At 36.8% G+C, this 26,191-nt stretch overlaps 1 protein-coding gene across 9 annotated transcripts in view; it reads left to right on the top strand.

The window, feature by feature from the left end:
• The window catches only part of USP16 (ubiquitin specific peptidase 16), a 29,971-nt gene extending 4,185 nt beyond the window's left edge, over positions 1 to 25,786 (top strand). For 2 of the 9 annotated variants that reach the window (XM_060098570.1, XM_060098571.1), the window contains exons 2-18: positions 2,048 to 2,149; positions 3,804 to 3,982; positions 7,126 to 7,229; positions 7,989 to 8,092; positions 8,998 to 9,185; positions 9,750 to 9,845; positions 10,427 to 10,557; positions 10,870 to 10,957; positions 12,004 to 12,082; positions 13,549 to 13,640; positions 13,993 to 14,049; positions 14,970 to 15,149; positions 17,586 to 18,246; positions 19,698 to 19,792; positions 21,022 to 21,108; positions 25,076 to 25,232; positions 25,349 to 25,786. In XM_060098570.1, the coding sequence (XP_059954553.1) occupies positions 2,089 to 2,149; positions 3,804 to 3,982; positions 7,126 to 7,229; positions 7,989 to 8,092; positions 8,998 to 9,185; positions 9,750 to 9,845; positions 10,427 to 10,557; positions 10,870 to 10,957; positions 12,004 to 12,082; positions 13,549 to 13,640; positions 13,993 to 14,049; positions 14,970 to 15,149; positions 17,586 to 18,246; positions 19,698 to 19,792; positions 21,022 to 21,108; positions 25,076 to 25,232; positions 25,349 to 25,473 (2,484 nt within the window). In that variant the 5' untranslated portion in view covers positions 2,048 to 2,088 and the 3' untranslated portion in view covers positions 25,474 to 25,786. Of the gene's footprint in view, positions 1 to 2,047; positions 2,150 to 2,594; positions 2,648 to 3,803; positions 3,983 to 7,125; positions 7,230 to 7,988; positions 8,093 to 8,997; positions 9,186 to 9,749; positions 9,846 to 10,426; positions 10,558 to 10,869; positions 10,958 to 12,003; positions 12,083 to 13,548; positions 13,641 to 13,992; positions 14,050 to 14,969; positions 15,150 to 17,585; positions 18,247 to 19,697; positions 19,793 to 21,021; positions 21,109 to 25,075; positions 25,233 to 25,348 lie in introns of those variants that run through there. The other 7 variants (XM_060098576.1, XM_060098573.1, XM_060098575.1 and 4 more) reach the window with 6 other exon arrangements.
• Positions 25,787 to 26,191: the final 405 nt, after the last annotated feature.

The raw sequence follows: 26,191 nt of genomic DNA, 5'->3' as shown, positions 1-26,191 counted from the left end.
ATCATCCGTAATGCCTCAGGTACTATTCTCTTTTTCTATTTCAATACAAGAAGTATTTCTTGACCTACTATGTACTAACACTATGCTAGATGCTATAGGCGATTCAGAAGTAACACCTAAAACCATTTCTTGCTCCTAGAACTTTAGATTCCAGATAGAGAAATAACACATGTCCAGGTTAAAGATTTAAGAAGCAGCCCACTTACGTATCTGATTAGGGTACAAGATAAATAGTGCACGCTAGCTGGGGAAGTCGAGTTGAGTGGTTCATTTAGAGTAGAATGGTTGCCTAAGGCTCCATTGAAATGGAAATCTTGGAGAAATTGGGAAGATTTGGATAGATGGAGAGAACTCCTATCTGGAGATGAAAGGCTTAGAGGTAGGGGCAGGGTGTTTTGGAGTGGAGGATACTGAAGAGACTGGCTTGATTCTGTCTTGGAACCAAAATATCGGCGTTTTAGTTCCATCTGTGCCACCCTGTGATCTTTCATCGTTTTGCTTGAGTTTCCTTCTTTAGCGAAATGCTCCATTTAAAGGGTTTTGTGAAAATCAAATGAGATAATACTTATGAAAAGGCTTTGAAGGTCATAAGCACTATATGATCAAACGTTAGTGGTTCTTTGTTGAGAAGTAATGAGAGTCAGGATTACCACAGCGGTGGGGACAATTTCTAAGGGACCATGAGTGCACAGCATAGGAGGGGGGGGGTTGAAAAACTGTTAAATACTTTGAATCAACAGGGTGATACGAGGAAAATGGCATCATTGGAAGATATGTCTGGTACTGGAATGCAGCACAGATTAGAGGGAGTTGGATTGGAGGCAGGAACTTGGATGCTGTTTTTTTCCCCTAAAATCTGCAATTCTAGATAAGAGAAATTACGTTAAATATTATCTTGGAGTGAGAAAATTGCATAAAATACACCCTCATTTTATATATACCCATATAGTTGTGTTCTTTTGTTAGTAGTTAATTCATTTATTTTGTAAACATGAAACTTTGTTACGTTTTATATTATCTTTGAAAAGGTTAACAGTTATTTAATTTGCCACCCATTCTTCATACAAACCTTTTGGAATTACCTTTAGTTACCCTAACCCATTAAGAGCTAAAAGAGGAATACTTCTAATACTCTAAGCCAGAGCAAGATGACAGCTAAGTATCAGTTGATGGGGAAGTGTTTTAAAAACGTATGTCCCAGGTCCTACTTTCCATTTATGCAATCAGAATTTTAATAAGCATCCCAGGTAAAATAATTATTTTAGTCATCTAAGTGATTTTGACACTAAGTTATTCTAATGTATGTAAAATATACTTTTCAAAATTGCTATTAGGTAGACCTGTATGTACTTTCAGTATTTTTCATGTTTTCTAATTTTTAGTTGTTGGCTAAAGAGGTGATTTGATATGAACTAGATTTATCATAGTAGTCCAAACTGATTTTGTCAAGAATATTATGTAAATGGTTGAGAATGCAGATGTAATCGATTTTCAGCTAACATCCATAGGAAATCCTGGTGTGGAAAAATGCAGAACCGTGTGTCACTTTTTATATTTGGCTTTGAATTATTTTGTGAATTTTCTAACTCCCTCTAGGAGATTGTTTTCAGAATTGTTTTTAATTTTCTTTGAGAAGTATCAATCAAATTGAATTCCCTGCAGGAGCTAAGAAAGATGGCTTTGAAGGACGAGAAATTATCTTGTTTCAAAGTGCCACCACCATTCCACATTTATCTAGTGAGAAGTTGATTCCTAATAATATAAGGGGCTGAGACTTTTCAAGATCTGTGTAAGAAGGTGTAGGTTCTCTCCTGACCTTTACATTTATTGAAAACCTTTTAACCTTAACTAAGAATCAATTTCCTAGGCTATGAAAAACAGAGGTAATACTCTACTTCACGGTTCTTAGAAAACTGGATGATACATGTGAATGGTTTTTGTAACTTAATAGACACACAAAATTATGTGGTTTAGTTATGTTACTGTCTCCGAGAGAACTGTAAAACATACTTTTTTTTTGTCAAGCTAACTTTATCTTGTTTTCTAGATTGTTATTTTGTGTCAGTAAGTAATCCATAAAGTGCCAACATGGGAAAGAAACGGACAAAGGGAAAAACTGTTCCAATTGATGATTCTTCTGAATCTTTAGGTATATTTCACCAACTAAATCTTTAAAGTACTGTTTGTATCCCTAAATGGACATCTATTTTAATATGTAAAAATGGGATCAAAGTGTACATTATTCTGTAATTTGCATTTTAACTTAATCTTTGTATAGACATGTCATTTAATAGTCAGCACAACGTTTTTAATGGTGTGCTGTTTATTCCATTGATGTAACAGACCATGGTTGCACATTTCATAATTTATTTAGGTAATCCCCTACTGTTACAAATGTAGATAAATCTTTAACTTCTCAGTGTTATGAATAGAGCCATAGTAAACATTTTTGTAGCTAAAACTGTTCACATCTGGTTATCTTCTTGGTACAGATCCTAGAATTAGAATTACTGAATTAAATGGTATAAATATGTTCAAGGCTCTTTTGGATCTATTGCCAAATTGCCCTTCAGAAATGTTTTACTAATTTACAGGCCCCCTTGCAGCGTAACAAAGTGCCCATTTCTCTGAACCTTTATTGACACAGGTTAGTATCATTTGTAAAAATCTTCCTGATTTGCTAGTTGAAAAAGAGTATTTTCTTTTTTCAGTCTGTGTTTTTTTGATGACTTACTGGGATTTAGTAGTTTTTCACATGATCTCACTTGCATTTATATTCTCTTGGTGCATATTCATTGGACATAAAGCTAGTTATGTCACTTGATGAGTTTCTAAACCTCCAGGGCCCCTCAAAGAACTGAAACCCTTTAGAGTGGCTTGCGAAGCCTTTTAGTAATCTAGCCCCAGCGGGGGTTTTCAGTTTCAGGTCCAGCTGCTCGTTTTTAAACATGCGTGACTGCCATTCTCAGGAGACAGCATGCACTTTTACATTTTACGCCGCCATCCCTTTGTTCATGAGATGTGCCCTTTTCGGATTGTTCTTTACTCCATGAGGTCATAGTTTAAAGAATGAGTGTGAAATAAGAAAGACTTGAATCCAAATTCTGGCATAGCTGCTCAGTAGTTATGTGACCTTGGGCACTAACTTTGAGGTTTCTCATCTGTCGTTGGGGATAGTAGAGTCTTCCTTCTGGGGTGGTTGTGTGGATTAAATGAGGTAATGTAGCACAGTGTCACACTCATAGTTAAGTGCTTAATTAATATGAGTTTTTGTTACTGTAAATATCTTCCAAGATTGTACAGACATTACCTCCCCTGTGAAACTTTCGTTGACTTCAACCTTCTCGTGCTGCTATAGCATGTTTCAGAGATTCTTGTACATTTATTTATTTATTTGCTTCTCCTGCCAGAATGTGTGCTGCTTAAAGAAAGAGCTGTGAGTTGGTCACTTTTTAGGTTCCCTGGCATCTGTCACAGTGCCGGGTGTGCGGTAGTTGTATTGTTGACTGAATGAGGGACCTTCTCTACAAACCTTTTAAAATAAAGAGAATAATAGATGTGATAAATAAATTGAAGTGATTTGGGGTGGTGATAGTTATACCTAGGACTTCAAAATTTGTATAACTTCTCTTTCTTACATAATCATCTTATAATCAAATATCAAACAAAAATTTAACTTTTCAGGTTATCTAAAAATTTGCTTATAAATTCATTTTTGAAGTTCAAATCACGTGTAAGTTTTGAGATTAACTGAAGAAAGACATATTTTACCTCACGTACTCCTTTATTATTTGTTTTAATAGAACCTATGTGCAGACACATTAGAAAAGGATTGGAACAAGGTAATTTGAAAAAGGCTTTAGTGAATGTGGAATGGAACATTTGCCAAGATTGTAAGACAGACAATAAAGTAAAAGATAAATCTGAAGAAGAAACAGAAGAAAATTCTTCAGTTTGGCTGTGTCTTAAATGTGGCCATCAGGTATGCTTAGATTTTGATTGATATGGGATTTTATTATTTAAGTATGAACTTAGAAATTTATATAAGTATGAACTTATTTTAGAAGATATTACCTAAAAGTACAGTATGGGTGACCAGAATGCTAGCTGGCATAGGTCATGTTCCCTGGGGAACAGATTCTGAGAGTGAGACTTGTGTGTAGGTGGTTTATTGGGGGGTGTTCTCAGGTACCACCCAAGGAAAACAGTGAGGGAAGCAAGTTTAGGCAGAGGGAGAGCAAAGAGGCAGTGCTTCGGGGCCTCAGCTGATCCCACAGTGAACTCTGGCCTTCAGAGAGGTCCTGAATTGAGGCAAGAGGCCAGGCCTTTGTACTTGTGCATAGACCAGCCATTGGATATGGGCTGACCCTGGGGAGGGGAACTAACCCTGGGCAAGGCAGCTTCCTTCCACTGAGGTTAATTCTTGGGGATGGACAGACTGAGCTGTGAGCTGTCACCAGGCCACATTTCTGGCTGCTGGGGGAATGAATACCTTGGGGTTGGGTGGTATCTGGGTTGCAGAACAGCTAACAGGTATTACCTTGGTACCAGAGGTCAGGAGAGCCTCTTAGTCAACCTTAGTGGTGGTAAGTTTATATGTTAGGAAACTGGACTACTGGGCAGTGGTAACATTTTATAAAACTATAGTATAATATCACAACCAGGATACTAACACTGATACAATCCATCAGTCTTAATCAGGTCTCCCCAGTTTTACTTCTCTTCGTTCGTGTGTGGGTATATGTGTGTTGTGCATGTGAGTATGTGTGTATTAAGTTCTGTACAGTTTGTCACCTATGTAGTTTCGTGTATCCACCACCACAGTCAAGGTATTGAATAGTTCCAACATTACATGGACCTCGTGTTGCCTTTTAAAAATCATACTCACTTCTCTACTGCCATCCCTCCCCCCAGCCCCTCGCAACCACTAGTCTGTTCTCTGTTTCTAAAATTTTGTCATTTTAAAAATGTTATATAAATGGAATCATGTAATATACAACATTTTGGGATTGGCTTTTTTCACTTAGCCTAATCACCTGAGGGTTTACCCAAGTTGTGTGTATCAATAGTTTGTTCTTTTTTATTGCTTAGTGGTATTACATGGTATGGGTGTACCACACTTTAACTGTTCACCTGTTGAAGGACATCGGGGCTTATCTCACTTTTCTGGTGATTATGAATAAAGCTGCTGTGAACATTTGTGTACACGTTTTTGCGTGAACTTAAGATTGCATTTCTCTGGGGACAATGTCCAAGAGTGCAATTGCTGGGTAATACGATAATTAAATGTTTAGTTTTTTGGGTTTTTTTGGCTGCCCCACATGGCATGTGATCCTAGTTCCCGGACCAGGGACTGAACCCGTGCTCCCCACAGTGGAAGTGCAGAGTCCCAACCACTGGACCACCAGGGAAATCCCCTTAAATGTTTAGTTTTTAAGAAACTCCCAAACTTTTCCAGAATGGCTGTACCATTTTATATCCCTACCAGTAGCATGTGTGATCCACTTTCTCCACATCCTTGCCAGCATTTAGTATTGTCACAGTTTTTTATTTTAAACATTCTGATAGGTGGTACCTTATTGTGGTCAGACAGTTAAAAAAATTTTATATGCTAGTAAAGAACATATTTATTGTTTATTTATATTTGAAAAGTTTTCATTTAACCTGTTAGATACATATGATGAGGATGAATATATTTTACTACTTCAAATTTTCCACAATACATTTCTTACTATAAATTTTATCTATTTTGCCATCTTTTTAATTCCTAAGGGTAAGACAATGTCAGTATTAACTGTTAACTTTTATCCCAGTAGAGTTATCTTTTGCACTGTTAGCAAGGGATTCTCACTTGTTGTCTTAAGATAACTCATCATGTTTAAGTTTCAAATAATCTCAAATGGTGTTATAATTTTCAAAATTAATATCAAATGTTAATTAGTTTATTTTAGATTTAAATGTTGAGTGGGATAAGTTGAGTCAGTAGGTTTGATATCATTGTTAAAGGATTAGAAGCCATTGATAAATATTTCCCCTCTGAAGGATATTTTTAGTAGCTACAATAGAAACAGGACCACTTATTGTAGTGCTATCCAAGAGAGTTGGAAGTCTGGTTCAGATAGATACACAGTGAAGATGTATTTCTTAGCTGTGATTTAATCACCTGGAGACACACAATATGGTCGTGTTCTTTTATGAATATGCCTATGCAGATGTAGGTAAAATCTGCCATTTACTTGTTCAATTAATGCTTATTGACCTCCTTCACTTTGCTAGGTTTTTGGTAATAGGTTAATTATGTTTTTCATGCCTTCAGGATTTACACTCCAGGGGAGGAAGGATATCAACATTAACAACTTTAATATAAGGTAGAAAATAAGGAATGCCACCAGGAATTTATACCATGTTTTGTAGGAGTGTGTTTAGAGGAAGAATACAGTGTTTTCTCATCTTGAAGGATAAGCACAGGCTTCTGAGAGGAAGTGGCCTTTGAGCAAGATCCTGAAGACTGGGTGGGATTTGATCAGTGGCAGTAACGGTAAAGAATTTCAAGGCAAATGGAATAATGTGAACAAAATTGTATTGTGGAAGGGCTGTGGTTTTAGCTGGTAGATGATATTCAAATAGGAGATTATGGGAGATAATCCTGAAAAGGTGGATTGGGATCAGAGGGTATCAGGTTTGGTGAGTAGGAGTTTAAGAGCAATTCATCACTTTTGAATTGAGTATATGAACAGAGCTTTGTTTTAGGAATATTAAAGTGAAAAAATATGTATCTGAAGAAAAGTGGAAGTTAGGAAAATACTTAGGAAGATGTTAAGGAGTCTAAACTAGAACTAGTGAGTGACTACATTAGCATGGTTTAGTTGGGACTGGAAAGGACAAGTTGGAGTGGAAGAGTCCTTCTAGTGCTTGGGTTTAGAAATACCTTCTTCCTTAAATGTCCTCAGCTGCCTATTCATATTTAAGTTTTAACAAAACCTGGACTCTCTAGAGTCTAAAGTTTTATTTTCAAAATTATAAGAATGGCAGAATTTCTTGACCCACTTCCTTATTCACTGTAGATTATAAATTCTCTCCTGGTGAATTTTTATGGCTTTGAGGTTTATGATTATGATTCTCTAGGGCTGCGGCAGAAATTCTCAGGAGCAGCATGCCTTGAAGCACTATATGACGCCGAGATCTGAACCTCATTGTCTGGTTCTTAGTTTGGACAACTGGAGTGTATGGTGAGTTTCAACTCCTGTGCCCATTTGCTGGAAACCATTTGAAATGTTGGAGAATGGAGGTGTTTGAAATGTTTAAAGAGCAAGAAAGTTAAAATTTTTGTAGTATTTGAAATTTCAGAAGGCTAGAGAATGTGATGTTATGCGAAACTATTGCTTAGTATTGTACAAACACAAAAATTATAGCATGGAGAAGACAGGAATTTTCACACTTGTTTTTTTTTTCTTGTGATATTACAAAGTGTTTGGTAGATTGTTTTTAGTTTAAGAATTGGAACACTAAGAACAAATTCCAGATAAACTGAGAATATAGTAAATTTTGGCAATGAATTTGCATGAAAATGTCAGGCTGGTGTTTCTTTTAACCTCATTAAAATAAAATTTTACATCTTTAAAAACCATTTACATAGCAGTGTTCACTGAACATTTGTCAGTTGTAAAATTTGTTAATTTTGATGATGTAGGTCTGTAATTTGAAATATTAGAAAAAACTTTCACTTTAATGTTATAAATAACCATTTCAGTAAAATGTTTGGAGTATTTTCACAGTATTTATATGTAGCTATAATTCAGGCTAACTTTATTTAACAGTAAACCAGAGTTAATATGTATAGTCTCTTTCAAAACATAGAATTTTCATTTTCAGTTTCTTTAGTAGAATAATTTGAGGGTTACACACTTTGGGTTCCATGAATTAAAGTTAGTGCCCTTTTGTTGTTGTCAGTTTGTTACTTGTCTTCTCTGGGATCTTTTGGGACACAGGTGTTACCTATGTGATGATGAGGTCCAGTATTGTAGTTCAAACCGATTGGGTCAGGTGGTTGATTATGTTAGAAAACAAGCCGGTATTACAGCTCCAAAATCAGGTAAAATCATTTGTTTCTTAATATATACTGTAATGTTGATTTATATAATCTGCTGATATTTAGTTTAACATGCCGTAGCATTACATATAGCTGAATAACATTAATTATGATTGATTTCAAACTATTTTTGGTTAAGAATGTAAAACAGTGAGAATATAGATAATTATAAGGAGTTAGAATTAGAAGGGAATCTGAGAAATAATATAGTCAAATGTGATGTAGTGTCTGCACTACGTAGTGGGCAGTAACACCCTATTCCCATACCCTGGCACAAGGGCTTAAGGGAGTCCTGCCTTATAATGAATTTATTTTGTTACATTTGTTTGGATGATGTGAAAGTAAAGTGCCTGTAACTCCTTCAAAAGGCCAGATACTTCTCAGGTTTCTTTCATACATAATTAAATTAATTGGGTTGACTTTCATCATTTGCTTTAAAAGCTTGTTTAGGTTTTTATGGTCACAGTGGTATTTTTTTTGCAGAGGCAGAATTGCTTGTTCCTAACTTCAGGATTGGTTTTTGACCCTCAGACTTCATTTAAAAATTTATTTCATGTCCACATTCTTTATTTGATTGCTTTATACTCTGATTTCACAGGGTAAAATATGCTCATTTGTAGAAAACATTTGTGCATTAAAAAGGGATTTATATTGAAGCATATACTGTTTGGTTTCATTTGTCAAAGTAATGCTTACATCGGTTCTAAATATTTTTTGTTTATTGGTTTTTCTCTCTTGATGGTAATTTACTTATATTTGTAAGAAAACATTTAAAATCAAACAGGTGGCAAATCATGTTATTAGGTAAAATTCACAAATTCTGGTCCCCAGTATAACTTTGCATTTGGTATGGCTGTGTTATACATTTTGCTAATAAGTCTTTTCTTCTTCTTCTTTTTTTTTTAAAGCAGCAAAAGATAGTGGTAATATTGAACTTGAAAATAAAAAACTAGAAAAGGACAGTAAAAATGAACAAGAGAGAGAAAAAAAGGAAAACGTGGCTAAAGAAAATCCTACCATGAATTCTACTTCCCAAGTAACTGTGAAAGGACTCAGTAATTTGGGAAATACATGTTTCTTCAATGCAGTTATGCAGGTGCCAATATTAATTTTTCCCCCTTTAAGGAAATCTAGTGTTTTCCTCATAGGGTGTTTTTGCATATTTGCTACTTGTAGTCTTGAGCTTTTCCCTTGTAAGTAGTTTATTTCTGTGTTTTCAAAAAAAAAACTCAAGGGAACGTTTACTTTGCATGACAGTAAAACACTGTGCTAAGCACTGGGGTACAATAGGGCTCAAAAGAAACATGGCCCTTGCCCTCAAAGAACTTTCATTTGGGTGGGGGAAACAGGAGAACCAAGGACAGAAACAACCGCCTAGTTGCATGTAGGGTAAGTAGTGGTGGTGGTAGGGTAGCTACTTCATATTGGGTGGTTGGGAGAATGACCTTCTGAGGTGATGAAGCAGCTCAGAACTGAAGTACTTATGAACCAATTAGAGTGGGGGGAAGAGCATGATGTTACTTTTTGTTTGACAGTCGCAATAAAAGTTACAGTGTTGATAATGATTTTCTGTTTTGGTAGAATAGGCACTTAAAAAACATTTGAATGAATTGGTTTGCCTTTAAATAATTTCCCCTTTCTTTTCCATCCTACATTCCAGAATTTGTCACAAACACCCGTGCTTAGAGAACTACTAAAAGAAGTAAAAATGTCTGGAACAATTGTAAAAATTGAACCACCTGATTTGGCATTAACAGTACGTACTTTAAAATTTTCTTTTATTCAGTACTTTCCCTCTCTGAATAGCAGCATTTTAAATTATTTTTAAGAATTGATGCTCATTTTCACCTCTTTTGTTTATTTGGTTTTAAGCTACCTACCAAGTTAAGGATTTTCAGGCTAATGGAAATTTATAAGGGGCCTTTACATTTATTTGCTCTGTGTATGCCATGTACTGCTGTGCTGAGTGTTTGGCTTCCTTCTTGGGAATGCTGTTGATGTTTGTGAAGCCCTAGGCCGTGTATTCTTATTTTTAACATCTTTTCAGGTGACTTAAATGCTATAGAGCCAAATGAATTTTACCTTATCCATTTTTATTATTTACATTTTGCTTTGGCTCCTTCAGTTCCTAGGTAGTAAGTTCCTGATAATCTAAAACAGTAGAACTGAATTCTTTATCAAAGATGAAGCCTTCTCCATCTTTTGATGTACATTTTGAGAATTTAATTGGGACAGCTCTGTCAGGAACATAGGAATATAGGTTGACTAGTTACATTTTGATAAAATAAATGATTCCAAAATTTGACTGAAGAAAGTAATTTTTATTCCCATATTCAGGAACCCTTAGAAATAAACCTTGAGCCTCCAGGCCCTCTTACTTTAGCCATGAGCCAGTTTCTTAATGAGATGCAAGAGACCAAAAAGGGAATCGTGACACCTAGAGAACTCTTTTCTCAGGTCTGTAAAAAGTGAGTATCTGTTTTGACTGTGCTTTCAGTGCATCAGTAGGATGCTGGGAAATAATACGAAAAAATTATTAGCTTTAGAGTTAATTCAGTAGATATATTAAAGCATGGTTTATTTCATTTGGATTAAAAATATGTACTTTGTATGAAAATTAAATCTACTAAGGATGTTGTTGGACTAAACAAACTTTTGAGAAACTAGAACACCCCAAGATTTGGGATACGATCCTGAGATTTTATAAAAAATAATTTCATTTTAGTAGACTCACCATTGTTTTTCTTTTTTCTTTCTTTTTCTTTTTCTTTTTTCTGTAGAGCAGTGCGATTTAAAGGCTATCAGCAGCAAGATAGCCAGGAGCTGCTTCGCTATTTATTGGATGGAATGAGAGCAGAAGAACATCAAGTTAGCATATTTTGACCAGTGTATTTTATAATCTGATCTTCATTAACTTCTGTCATTTGATGTCTTAAGCGTTATTAGAGCAGTGAAAACTAGTTGAGGCCATTATATTAAAATATTTTTTTTCTTCACCAGCCTTTTCAACCAGAATATTTTAATTACTAGAATGAATGAAGGGAATTAGAAATGAGTCTCCTTTTCATAATGCTGTACTTTGCTTGATGTTTACAGCATTATTGTTCTTTAAGGGTTCTATTGTACTAGCCTATACCAGGAGAGCTATAAGGTACTGGAAAATGTGTCTCCCCCAAACGATTCCCAGTTGTAGCTCACTCTTACTCTTAATTCTGAGTGTGATTTAACTCTGCTTTTTGAATCTAGGAAGTATTTTTATTTTGTAAGCATCAGGGAACATTTGTTGTATTTTAAATTTTTTGTTAATTACCAGGATGTAAAGTAATTTGGGGGGATGTGGATATAATTAATAATAGTAATAACACAGTGATAACAACTAATATTTATGTTGCTCTTATTTTTTGTCAAGCACTGTTCTCAGTATTTTGTAAGCATTGCCTTACTCAGTCCTCACAACCATTCTGTGAGTCATTTTCTCACTTCATAGATTATGAAACTAGGGTATAGAGAAGTTCAGTGCCTGGTTCAAGGTCATCCAGTAGTGATGGAGCTAGGCTTTGAGCACCGGAGTTTGTCCCTGTAGCTCTCATTATCCACTCTGCTTCTAGGATATGGTATTTCAGTGGTCTTTTCAAAGGAGGTGGGCATGTTCTGAAAAGCTTTGGTTTGAGTAGGTTAAAATCTTGAAATGATAAGATGGTGCCTTTGCTCAGGGGTTAGTGATTGTTTTTTTAAGTATAATTCTTTTTAGCTCCTGGAATTAATTTTGAAAATGTGATTTTAGAAATATTAAGTTTTATTCAGTAAGTTTGGGGAGCTAATTAATTCTTGATCACTTTCTTGACTTGATTACATACTTTATAAGGAAAATAACTAAAATTTAATGGTATATATATCTATTTTATTACTTTTAGAGAGTGAGTAAAGGAATTCTTAAAGCATTTGGTAATTCTACTGAAAAATTGGATGAAGAGCTAAAAAATAAAGTTAAAGGTAATGTCTGAATTTTTGAACTAAAGCACTACAGTTGAATTCCTCTGTACTTTAGGACAAGATTGCTAGCACATGTATTTCAAATCCACAGTTATTAATAATTTATATTATTTATATTATCCATAGTTATTATAATTTCTCTTTATCTTCATTGATTTAAAACGATTATTCAGTACACCAAAGGTAAATACTTTAGAAATATTTAACTTCTGGTGTATTCTTTTTATGCAATATTATGGTGAAATTTATAAACATAGAGCTAAGATGACATCACAATTTTATTTTTCAAAAAGTTAGACTTTATTTATTTATTTGGCCGTGCCACGTGGCTTGTGGGATCTTAGTCAGATGGCTAGTTCTCCGACTAGGGATTGAACCCGGGCCCCGGCAGTGAAAGTGCCTCATCCTAACCACTGGACGACCAGGGAATTCCCTCAAAAGCTTAGACTTTAATTAGCAGTGATTGTCTTTGAGAGTTGTCAGCTGGTTTATTAATCATGGAGACAACTTTATTCTTATTATGTGACATTTAAAGATTTAGAAAACGTCTGTCCAGTAGAACTTTCTGTGATGACGGAGCGCTTCCGTCTCTCTGCTGTCCGATACAGTAGCCACATGTGGCTACTGAACCCTTGAAATGTGACTGGTGCAACTAAGGAGCTAAATTTTATTTTCATTTAATTTTAACTAATTTAAATTTAGGTGGCCCCAGTGACTAGCAACTACTGTATTGTAAAGCACAGTTCAGAATCAACACACAGCAACTGTTTACCTCCTTGGTGCCCTTGGTGCTGGCCTGGCCAGCAACAGAGAGAGAATCAAGCCTGTTCACACTGTCTGTCATAAAATGTGTTTCTGTATAAATGACACCTGTCATTTGAATAAGGCCTACACATTTCATGTAATTAGAAAGTTGGACTACTAGGTAGTTAAATTATGTCACCTTATGCTAAACTTATCAAGGTTATTTCTGGGAACATAGAAAAATAAAAGGAAGATTTTGTCTGAAATACTGTCCTGAGGGCTTTTTGTTTTTGTTTTAAGTGGAGCTCACAAAGCAAGTTACTCCCAAACTTGCTGCCAGTGTTAGAATGTTAGAGCTAGAAGTGAGCTAAAATAGCCTTCTGTGTATAGCTCGATCTGCTTGTTTTACTAGGTAAGATACTGATATACAGAAAGTCTCACTGACTCGCAAAATTTATTTTCCACTGACTAGATCTTGGATAAGAACTTTTTTTTTTCTTTTTCACAAGATGTGATTATGTTAAAATGTGTTATGCTTAGAAGTGGAGTATACGCTGCTGACTGTAGCATAAAAATAAAATTGTGGTAATTATGAATAGAGAAAAACAAGTCAATAGGATAGGAAATTAAAATTAAATTTTAGGGTTAGATAGGTAAGTAAGTAGCTTCGATTTATTTCATTAATTATATAAGGATAATTGATAGACTTTTTCCCCTTATAGATTATGGAAAGAAAAAATCAGTACCAAGTTTTGTGGACCGAGTATTTGGTGGTGAACTAACTAGTACAATCATGTGTGATGAATGCAGAACTGTAAGTAGATGTAGTGCAGACTGGATTTATGCATTAATATTAATAGTGTACAGTTTATCAATTGTTTCTTTCAAAAACAGAAATGTCTAGTTAGTTTTATAAGATATTCTTTTTGAACTGTCCAAGTATGTATAGTGTTTTGCTGGAACTATGAGCACTCCTTATATCAGGAAGAAGTTATTTAATATTTTAATTGATTTCCCCTAACCCAGAGTCCTCAACACTGTGTAATTTTTCATTTCATTTTCCTAAGCCTTTATTTTAAAATTTAGCACCCCCCCATGATTTTACTATATAATGTTTAAAGTGAATCTTTTCCTCCTTTTTACATTTTCTTTTTTGGTTGGTTAAGGTCTCCTTGGTTCATGAATCGTTCCTTGATTTGTCTCTACCGGTTTTAGACGATCAGGTAAGACTATTGCATTTATTTTATTTAAGTAGATTTTTTTCTTTCCTGTGCTAGATTTATGGGGGAGGGCTTGCTACCTTTTCCAAGCTGTACATTACTAGGCCCAGCATGGAGAAATTTTTCTTAGTGTATATGAGACAGAAGAATTTTAAAGATTTGAAAAAAGAATGGGATAAATATATATATATATTTTTAAAGAGTGTGTCTGGAATTATTTATAGATAATTAACTTGATTAGTTTACATATCGGGAAATACTTCATATAAATTACTATTTATTTTCATTATTTAAGATTAACCACAAATCCCTTACAGACTTAAGTTTATACATGTTAAGAGAGTTTTAAGTTTTAAGCCATATTAATTTAGTTCCTATCAAGTAGTCATAGGAAAAAGAGAACATATTATTATGAGTATTGGATAAATCGTTATTGAACTTAATTTGAATTGGAGGTCCCTTTAAATCACTGTTACTTAGTGATTAAAGTCTTACTAAACTTACTCTGTTTTTTCTTTCTTTAAAACTGTCATTTGCATGCAAAGAAAGAAAAGAATGAAAAGGAATACCTGTAGTGAGACATGTAAATCACTTACCAACAGAAAGTACATTTAGGAATAGATGTAATTACAGCATGATACAGCATGTGTCTAATACAACTCATTAAATTCCTTTCTATTACACTCATATGTTAAGTTGCCTTTTTTTACTCTTTTACTTGTTTGTTTGCTTGTTTTCTCAGTATGTGAAGATTGCTTTCTGGTGTTTGAGATGAATGAATTTTGTCCTGGACATGTTTCCAAACATTGTGAAAAATAAATCTGGTGTAAAATAGGAGTAGAAAACTATTTAGGTAACATGAAATCTCTTCACCAACAATAGTAAAGTTTTATTTTTGGCCCATATTCTCTCCATATTTTAAGAGTGGTAAGAAAAGTATAAATGATAAAAATCTGAAAAAGACCATGGATGATGAAGATAAAGAAAGTGAGGAAGAAAAAGATATTAATGACAGTTACATAAAGGAGAGAAATGATACTCCTTCAGGAACAAGTAAGCACTTACAGAAAAAAGCAAAGAAGCAAGCCAAAAAGCAAGCCAAGGTGGGTAATTAGGAGGAAAACCATACTTTTCTCATTTTAATTTTTTTGAATTATTGAGTTTAAAGTCTGAGTGACACTGGTAGACATGTCTGTTATTTTATAAACAGCACTTTCATTGGGCAATTACAGAATTAGCTCATTTAGTATTCTCTGCAGTGAAGTTTCTCTGAGTATATGTGGAGAAAATGTGCTCTTTGAAAAAATTCTGCATTACTTGTGACAACTTTAAAAAAACTTTAGTTCATTTTCAATAATTTTTTGAGTTGCTAATACATTGACATTCAAAAAATTTTAAATATATAATATAAATGTGTACAATAAAAGTCTCCCTCTTTGTATGACATAGATACTACTTTCATTAGTTTCTTATGTGTCCTCTAGGTATTTTTGGAAAATATGATCAAGTACAATACAAATATGTAGTCTTGTTTTTCACTCCTTTTAAAGATTATGCACAGTGTTCTGGACCTCGCTTTTTGTTTGTTTCTACTTAGATTGTTGGAGATCTTTACATTTCAGGACACAAAGATTCCTTTTTTAACAGCTGTATGGTATTCTATTTTAGTAGTAAACATACTACTAAATATAGTATAATAGATGTACTATAGTTAATCTAACCATTTCTCTTTTGATTTAGGTGTACGAACACCTATAGTCTTTTGCTATGACGGCCAGTGCTGCCGTGAATCACCCTATACATATGTCATCGATTGGGCACATTTTGAGAAGAGGGATTGTATTTGTGGTTTGATAAATTAATTGCCCTCCACAAAAGTTGTACCAACTTATATTCCCACCAGCAACATATGAGACTTGCTGTTTCTCCTTATCCTTGACAGCAGAGTATTATCAGACTTTTAGATTTCTGCCAGTCTGATAGATGGAAAATAGTATCTCAGTGCAATTTTATTTTCCATTTATTTTCATGTAAGTGAAGTGAAGCATGTTTTTTCTTTTTTTTTTTTTTTTTTTTTTTGCGGTATGTGGGCCTCTCACTGTTGTGGCCTCCCCCGTTGCGGAGCACAGGCTCCGGACGCGCAGGCCCAGCGGCCATGGCTCACGGGCCCAGCCGCTCCGCGGCATATGGGATCCTCCCAGACCGGGGCACGAACCCGTATCCCCTGCATCGGCAGGCGGACTCTCAACCACTGCGCCACCAGGGAGGCCCGAAGCATGTTTTTATGTTTAAGGGCTGTTTGTATTTCCTTTCCTTTGAAGTATTTGCTTATATCCTTTCCCCATTTTTCTTTCATGTCTACTATTTTTAACTGAAGCATATCAGAAAATTTTTGTGTCCAGAGCCCTATGTGCTACGCTTCAGCTTTCTCGTATTACGAATTAGCCTCACAGGGACTATCCTTTTAGTGACAACTCAAAATGCTAACCCCTTCAGTCTTGAGGCATTCCAGTAACAGAAATCTGGATAAAATGCAACCCCCCCGCCCCACACTTGGACATAGACAGCAAATGGCAAAGAAGGTGATTTAAGTGGGTAGAGTATTTTATTGTCCTCTGTATAGGTGGCTTCCTTGCTTCTCTAGTTTTGGGCCATTTGTTTCCCAGAATGTTTTCATCCATCCCTCTGCCCGTCCTTGAATTTTTGGTTTGTTTTTATACATCCTTGAGTTTTCAGTTTATTTTTATCTTTTAAGTGAAACCTTGATCTGGTAATTGTAACTCACATGGATATATCCCTTCCTGGTGTGTGTGTAGACACTCGCCCCCTGCTTTAATACATGGCTACTTGGATTCAACAGCCTTACTGCTCTGTCTAGATCAGAGACCATGTCTTGCACATTTTTATTTGCCCCCGTGTGACAACTTTTTGATGATTGGTGATGTTTTATCCCTGCTTTCAATCAAAGAACTTTTCTTTTAAATTTATTTATTTAATTAATTTATTTTTGGCTACGTTGGGTCTTCCTTGCTGTACGTGGGCTTTCTCTAGTTGCAGCGAGTGGGGGCTAGGCTACCCTTCGTTGCGGTGCACGGGCTTTTCTTTGTGTTGACTTCTCTTGTTGCAGAGCGTAGGCTCTAGGCATGTAGGCTTCAGTAGTTGTGGCATGTGGGCTCAGTAATTGTGGCTCGTGGGCTCTAGAGCACAGGTTCAGTAGTTGTGGTGCACAGGCTTAGTTGCTCCGCGGCATGTGGGATCTTCCCGGACCAGGGCTTGAACCTGTGTCCCCTGCATTGGCAGGTGGATTCTTAACTGCTGCGCCACCAGGGAAGCCCCAGAGAACTTTCCTCTATAATTTATTTGATCCCTGATAGTAAAGGAACTTTTAGGGTCGGAATTCTGAGAGTGAACTCTTCCTTATTAACTTATTTATTTTTGATCGATAAACAGGAAAACCTGATGTGATACATGTATGCTTTTTCTCTTCCTCTCTCTCATTGTTGTTGTTTTTTTAAAAATGTTTTGTACTTTTTACACAGAACCAACGAAGGCAACAAAAAATTCAAGGAAAAGTTCTTCATTTAAATGATGTCTGTGCCATTGACCATCCTGAAGATAATGAATGTGAAGTTGAAATGTCACTTCAGCAAGAAGTGGATATTAAATCCAACCATATTTCACAAGAGGAAGTTATACATAAAGAATATTGTGTTAATCAGAAAGATTTGAATGGCCATGAAAAAATGATAGAAAGTATAACTGACAATCAAAAATCCACAGAGGAAGTAGATATGAAAAATGTCAACATGGATAATGATCTGAAGGTTTTGGCATCTCCTGCTGAATGTACTAGGAATTTAAATGGTGCCTACATGATGGAAGGGAGCAATGGAGAAGTGGACATTTCCAGTGGATTTAAGAACCTTAACTTGAATGCTGCTCTTCAACCTGACGAAATAAATTTAGAGATTCTGAATGACGATCATACTCCCGGGACGAAAGTATATGAGGTTGTAAACGAAGATCCAGAAACTGCTTTCTGTACTCTTGCAAACAGGGAAGCTTTCAGTACTGACGAATGTTCAATCCAACATTGTTTATATCAGTTCACCCGAAATGAGAAACTTCGAGATGCTAATAAACTGCTTTGTGAAGTGTGCACACGGAGACAGTATAGTGGACCAAAGGCAAATATAAAAGGTATTCAGACTCTTTCACAGAAAGTAAAATTAATATTTAGGGGTACATTTTGCACTGTATCGGTAGAGTACTACTGTTTTGATTGTATCAGGGTTTGGATGGTGTCAATAAGTTCCCTTTTCCCAAAATACTGTGTAAATATATATATATATATATTTTTTTTTTTTAGAAGATGTTGGGGGTAGAAGTTTATTAATTAATTAATTTTTGCTGTGTTGGGTTCGTTTCTGTGCGAGGGCTTTCTCTAGTTGTGGCAAGCGGGGGCCACTCTTCATCGTGGTGCGCGGGCCTCTCACTATCGCGGCCTCTCGTTGTGGAGCACAGGCTCCAGACGCGCAGGCTCAGTAGTTGTGGCTCAAAGGCCTAGTTGCTCCGTGGCATGTGGGATCCTCCCAGACCAGGGCTCGAACCCGTGTCCCCTGCATTAGCAGGCAGATTCCCAACCACTGCGCCACCAGGGAAGCCGCCTGTGTAAATATTTTAATAGAAGGATGGATAAGCAGAACTTTGTTGATGTGGCTAGTACTCTGTGGCATCCCAGCAGCAGTTAAAGTTGGGGCAGTTTGCTCTCTGATACCACTCCCTGTAGGGGAATCATCCCACTGAGATGTTATCACAGCAGGCTCCTTAACAGATAGGGGCTGTTTCTTTGTATCCTCAATTTCCTGTCGTTTGTGATGACCCTCATCTCCCTTGCATCCAGAAAACCACACTTTAATTCTTCAGCGTGCTGAAGTGACGTGCCCAGTGCAAGGTACTGGGAGGACAGTGCTTTCTTACCATCTTCTTCAAATACAGAACAGAAAGATATTAATAATTCCCCTCCTACCCCTGCCCCCACCTTGTTTCTTTTTTGATCTTGGGTAAGTGGGATAAGGAGGCATCTTAGATTCCTAAGGATTCTTACTAGAATTGTTGAAACATTTAAAAAGTCTAGCTTTTTATTTATTTACTTGTTGATACAAAAAGTAAATCGTGGTGATTTTATAGCATTTCTGTTTGTTTTAGAGCCGGTGTAAGTGAACTATGGTTTGCAGGCTAAATTTGGTCTGCTTCATGTTTTTGTGTGATCTCTGAGCTAAAAATATTTTTTACAGATGAACATTTGAAAATGAGTTTATAGTAGAAAACATGATCTTTGAACCCTAATTGTTACCTCTCTAAAAATGATTCCATTCTTCTTTTCAGTAGACTGCAATCGTACTCAATTATTTTATTATAGTTTGAATTCTGTAAAATTTGTGGAAATTTTCTCTTATGTATTAGTACATACAAAATATCCTTGATTTTGCCTCTTGGTCCAAAAAGCCTAAAATATTTATTATTTGGTTCTTTCCAGAAAGCTTACTGATCCTTGCTTTAGATGTTTGGAATGATTTTATAGCAGATGTGAATGCTATATAGAGGTCTAAAATGATCCTCACAATGCTAAAATTGCTTTCTTTCTATAGGTGAGAAGAAACACGTTTACACCAACGCTAAGAAGCAGATGCTAATTTCCCTTGCTCCTCCTGTTCTCACTCTTCACTTAAAGAGATTTCAGCAGGTACCCCTTGTTCATTACCTAAATTTGTTTTAAATATGTGACACCTGCTTTATTTGTTATTGTCTCAACATATTACTATGTTTTTTTTTGGCTTTCTGTTATTTCTTAATTCTGACTTCAAAGAAGTAGGAAAGTAAAATAATATGTATGTTTATGTTACCACACAAAAGGGGTTTGATGAAGATGCATGTCAAGGTGGAAGAGAAATTTAGGCACAATCATGCCTCAGTTTTACTAGAACTCATGTTGCTCTTTTTAGATATATTAGCATTTTACTCTAATCTTATTTTCAGGTTTAGAGAAAAAAGACCAGTTTCCTAGTTATATCTCACACTTGGGAAATTTAGTGATCTGTGTGGTATCTTATTTTTACTGACCCTTGATAAAAAGGCATTGATTGGTACCTTGGCTTTTCATCATTTTGGTGACTCCATCTTTTCTGGAAGACTTTTTCCTATGAGCAGTACAAGTTGTAAATTCAGTTCGAGTCCCAAAATACCTTCGTAGTGTTTTCTCTTCTGTGATTGGTATGAGTTTGACTAATTGGGTGGGTCTCTATGAACAGTTCACCAAGCTTGGTTAGAAAGTGAGGCTGAAAGTGAGTGCTTCACAGAACAGTATTCTGCTGTTGCTGAGTTGTTTTTTATGTTTATTTTTTATGTATTTGTTTTATTTTTGGCTGTGTCGGGTCTTAGTTGTGGCACATGGGCCCTGTAGTTGTGGCACATAGGCTCAGTAGTTGTGGCATGCGGACTTAGTTGCCCCGTGGCTTATGGGATCTTAGTTCCCCGACCAGGAATGGAACCTGAGTCCCCTGCATTAGAAGGCAGATTCTTAACCACTGGACCACCAGGGAAGTCCCTGCTATTGCTGAGTTTTAAGCACTCAAAACCTGTTGTCTAATCTGGCTTTTCCAGATGCCTAAAGCAGAAACATTGAGAGTTTTCTAATAGGAGCAGCTATCTCAATGTGTTGGAGTGTGTGTGTGTGTGTGTGTGTGTGTGTGTGTGTGTGTGTGTGTGTGTGTGTGTGTGTGTGTGTGTGTGTTGCACTTAGCAAAAGCAAATCAACTGGAAATCAGTTAGTAGTCAGGGAGATAGAGTCTTCTAAGCAGATTGAACTAGGGCTAGATGTTAGTGTTCTTCTGGGCATTGAGGTGGGACTACAGTTTACTTAACATGTACAGCTTTTCCAGGAAGAGAACTTAATGTATTATCCTTCTTTTATAGGCTGGTTTTAACCTACGCAAAGTTAACAGACACATAAAATTTCCAGAAATCTTAGATTTGGCTCCTTTTTGTACCCTTAAATGTAAGGTAGGTGGAACTTGCCTTTTTGGGAAAATCCTTTAAAGGGAAATCATAGCTTATTACCAAATATTCCAACAGCAACTCACATATGTATGAAGTTGATAGGAACTACTGAGTAGACTGGGTCTTTGATCTTTGTACCTTTATAATGTCAAGATCTGTGATGAATCATGTTGAACATTAGGTTATTTCAGTTCAACATTTTTTTGAACCCCCATTATTGTGGCAAACAGATTCTTGGGAGCTGAGGGCTTATAACTAAAGATGAGCAGATATATTAACGGATAATCTCAGTTTAATATGGTTGAGTGCTAGGATTGGTATACACAAAGCAGGGGTGATATGCACTTAACCCAGCATGTTGGTGGTTCAGGGAAGGCTCTGGAGGCTCTGCCTCAACTGTTACTTCAAGGAGTAAGACTTAGTATGATGAATCAAGAGGAAGCAAGTTTTCCAGGCAGAGGGGACAGCAGGAGCAAAGGCAGGGCATGTGAAGTGGCACGGCGGGTGCCGGGGACTGTCTGTATAAGCAGGTCTAGAGCTTACAGTACAAGGTCTTGGGAACGTTAGGAGATGAAGCCAGAGAAGTGAGAGAGGAATGAGGTTTTGGAAGATTATCGTGATGAGAAACTTGGGCTTTATTAGGTATGCGGTGGGGAGCGACTGAAGAACTTAAAGCAACAGGGTGACACAGCCAGGTCTGTATATTACATAGGTTACTTGCTGAAGCAATGGAGGCTGGATTTTAGGAGGACAAGATTAGAGGCAGGGAAGTTAGGAGGCTGTTGAGTTAATTCAGTCAGTAGATGATGACAGCCTAAACTAGGGCTGGAGATGGGGAGATTGAAGGAATATTTCAGGAGGTAAAATTAACAAGACTTTTGATCTCTTGCCTCTGGAAGATGAGGCAGAGGCCTTTAAATGGATGCTGAGGGTGCCACAGAAGGAGTTGAGTATGATTCCCAGGGCCTGATTTGAGTGTCTGGGCAGTTGGGAGTGCCATAAATTGAGGTAAGAAATACAGGAAGAAGAGCAGGTTGGGAGGCGGAGAAAGGAATAATAATAAGTTCAGTTTTGGAAACATTGAGTTTCAGATAGTTTGGAGATATTCATGTGGCTATGTTTAGAAAACATTTGGATGTACACGTCTGAGGGCCAGAATAGAGGGGTTAGGGCTGGAGATAAGGATTCGTAAATCAATACGTAGGTGGTGGTTAAAACTATGAGAGGATAGGATCTCTTGTGTAAACAAGGAGAGAGAAAGAAGTGATGCTTAATGACAGAACTCTGGCGAGCATCGGAGTGTAAGAGGTGTAGGTGGAAGAAGACACCACCGTGGATATCAGCGAATCTCCATGTTGAAGAATTTGGAGAATAAAAGAAGCTATACTGTTGTTCTTTATTCAGATTTTAAATACTTCAGTGTAAACATATTAAGTCGTTATGTGCAAAACTTGAAGTTATGGAAATTCCCCCTTCCTCTCTCCTAATTTAAAATTCTCCAAGAAAGGTATTTCAGACGTGGTGGGTAGAGTGAATTGTCATTATTTTTATGTTACTACTATAGGCCAGGGCCACTTTTGCTGGTATATGCACACTTCAGATATTTTGGCTTCCGTTCCAGACCACAGTAAAGCAAATATTGCAATAAAGCAAGTCGCACGAATTTCTTGGTTTCACAGTGCATATAAAAGCTATGCTTACACTGTATTGAAACCTGTTAACTGTGTATTAAAATAGCATTATGTCTAAAAAAACAATGTACATATCTTAGTTAAAAAATACTTCATTGCTAAAAAATGCTAACCATCATCTCAGCCTTCAGTGAGTTGTAATCTTTTTGCTGGTGGAGGGTTTGAAATATTTTGAGAATTACCTGTGACACCGAGACACCAGGTGAGCAAATGCTATTAAAAAAATTGGCACCGATAGAGTTGCTCAGTGCAGGATTGCCACAGACCTTCAATTTATAAAAAAACACAGTCTCTATGAAGCACAATAAAGCAAAGCACAATAAAATGAGATATGCCTGTAAATAGAAATAGCTCTGGTTGGATTAGTTTTGAATACAGGGTCATCAGGAATCCATCTTTTACCTAAAATGCCATTGTCCTGTGTTCAGGTTTCAAGGAAAGGATTAAGTGGCCTCAGGGTCAGAATATCAGAGAAAAAAACTAGAAAGTGCTAGACAGTATAGAGGTCATGGTAAATTTTTTAAGAAGTGTTGGTAACTTCAGTAGGTTGAGAAATGAATGAGAATATTGGAGTTAGAGCATATAGATACGTTAGAGCTTTTGCTGAAAAGGAAACGTGGTGCATCAATGAAGATTTTTTTTTAGTACTAGGAGACAATTAGGTTTGTAGGCCAAGAGGAAAATCTAGAAGTAAAAGATACAGAAAAGAGAGATAACTGAGCAAAGATCCTGGAGAAGACCAGAAGGGCTGGGATAAGGACACGAAGTTGGAGAATCTCTGAACCAAAGGGAGAGGAGACTTCACGTTCCTGAGAGCGGGCAACATGCAGCTGGGTGGGTGGTGTCAGTTTTCCTGAAGTGGGAGGTGAGGTCACCTCTAAGGAGAAGGCAACAGGCGAGCGGTGGGAGTTTGGTCTAGTTGCTGTGAAGGACATCCATGGAAGAGGCAGCTAACTGAGGACACATTATAAATTATACGGTCACATCGAGGACCTGGTGAGGTAGAAAATCATGAATTTTCCAGGCTGCATGGTTACAGAATTCTGTTTCCTAGCAATAGCAGTTGTCTGTGTATGGGGCCGGGGAAGGTGCGTCATGGAATTCAGAGTTGGGTCATGGGATGAGCTGGATGTGGTGGGTGTTGAGAGGTTCTAAGAATGACATGTGCATGTGAATCACATGGAAATCAGTAGGTGTGAGGCGGGGTCTGAGACTCTGCCTTCCAGTAAGCTCTCAGGTAACGTGATGTTGCTGTTCCATTACATTTTGAGAAGTGAAGAGACTTTTTTGGGGGGAATGAGGCCAAAAGAGGCCTCATAGGCCAGGAGAAAACAAGGGTTGGAGGATCCTGTTAGGTTGACTAGTAGAGGTGAGGTGAGAGTTGGAAGAATGGAATTGTAGACTGAGACTAGAAAATTAGTAAGATTTTTGAAGTTAAAGCGTTCTGAGTGATGACCGATTCCAGAATGTAGTCCTGGCTGTGGTTGTTAAAATGGAATGGCAGGGAAAATCCCGTGAGGTTCATTGGCCACTGAAATCCCTGAGGAAGCTGACAGGATTTGGGATGACGTAATAGAGTTCTTTAGCAAATAGGGAGGCAAAGATTAGAGAGTGTAGTGACAGTACTGTTGAAGGGCACTGATGCTTGTTCAGGAAGACTTTTTACACGAGAATGTAAGTGGAGTAGCTGTCTGCAAGTGGCCCCCAGCTGGAACACCTGTCCCTGTTGCTGCCCAGCCCTACGGCACATGTGATCTTAAAATAAGCAGCCTCCATGTGAGATGGGGAAAGTGAGCTCCTGAGAGGTTGCATGTCCTTCTCACCAAATCTGCAGGGGGTATTTGAAAATGTTAAGGGGTGGTCTTGGGTGTGACCTAAATGCTATCCTCTTGCTGTTAAAGGCTTAATTTTGGGCTGGAAATAGGATGATGAGTTGTTGAGGTATTTTGGAATTATCTGATCCCAGACTCCTAAAGAAGCTTTGGCAAGTTCAGTTATTTAAGTATCTGGGCCAGGAAACTATGATTATAGCAGGTAGACCCTGGTTTATGGTTCTTCCAGCAGGGCTAGAGCAATGGCAACTTTCTAGTAAAAACGTAAGCGTGATACCAACTCAGTAGGCTGAGAAAAGGTAGGGAGAAAATAATAGTCCATTTCAGACTCAGAAATTCTGCTTTCTCGAAGGTTAGAGACCCTGTGCATAGTTTAAAGTTGTCTTGCCGGTGGCATCTGTATAAAGGGGGCTAGAACTAACTTTTGATTCCTGTTCATTTTTAAAGAATGTTGCTGAAGAAAATACAAGGGTACTATATTCCTTATATGGAGTCGTTGAACACAGTGGTACCATGAGGTCGGGGCATTACACTGCCTATGCCAAGGCAAGATCTGCCAACAGTCATCTCTCTAATCTTGTTCTCCATGGTGATATTCTACAGGGTAAGAAAGAGGTCTTACAGAATTCTGGTATTCAGCAGATATTTATGGCAAAACCAAAAAAGGATGAACTTGAATCTTTCCATTTATATTTTTAATTTTACATTTCCTCCTGACAGATTTTGAAATGGAATCAACCAAAGGACAGTGGTTTCACATCAGTGACACACATGTGCAAGCTGTGCCTACAACTAAAGTACTAAATTCACAGGCTTACCTCCTATTTTATGAGAGAATACTGTAACAATTTCAAAAAGTGCTTTCTCTGGAAACATGTCTATGGCTTTTATAATGGCTGTAATAATAAAAAAGACTAACTGTAAATCATGTTCACTTAAAATTAAGTACATGCCAGAAGAAATGTTTATTGAAATACTGAAGGGAAAATACCTAAAAATTTACAGTGGTTTTGTATTGTCACAGTGGTTTTTATTCCTGCTTCCAGTTTCTGGAAAGGACTCTGAATTACTGAAGTCCTCTGTGCTTATTAATATGTCTGGGTGGTGGTTTGCAACACATCAATAAAATGAATTACCCCCAAAACTTGTTTTATTACTTAGAAGATTTTAAGTTGTACTGACATAAACTACTAGAAAACATTTATGTTTCAGATTGAAACTTCAAGTGTGTTAGTTAAAGCAAAAAAGTGTTAATTTTATAAGCATAGGTATTTGACCTTGGTGGTAACATATATAATGCTTCTGATGCCATGCAGTGTGCATAAGCTGGGGTATAGGCTGAACTCTGCAGTTGTTCTGTGTAACTGTTAATCCACCCAAGGAAGACATTCTTTGGAATCCCCTTAATGCCAGCCTCTGGCCAGAAAGTCTGTGAACTGTCCTAATAAATTCCTTTTTTTTTTTTTTTTTTACCCAAGCCAGTCACTGTTTCCAAGTTGCAAACAACCCTAAGAGCCTTCAAGAATACCAAACCTGTCTAAACTTCCTGTAAGGTTCTCTATT

Source organism: Mesoplodon densirostris, chromosome 5, assembly GCF_025265405.1.
Source record: "Mesoplodon densirostris isolate mMesDen1 chromosome 5, mMesDen1 primary haplotype, whole genome shotgun sequence".
In the NCBI taxonomy this organism is placed as follows: domain Eukaryota; kingdom Metazoa; phylum Chordata; class Mammalia; order Artiodactyla; family Ziphiidae; genus Mesoplodon; species Mesoplodon densirostris.
This window is presented reverse-complemented; position numbering and strand designations above follow the sequence as displayed.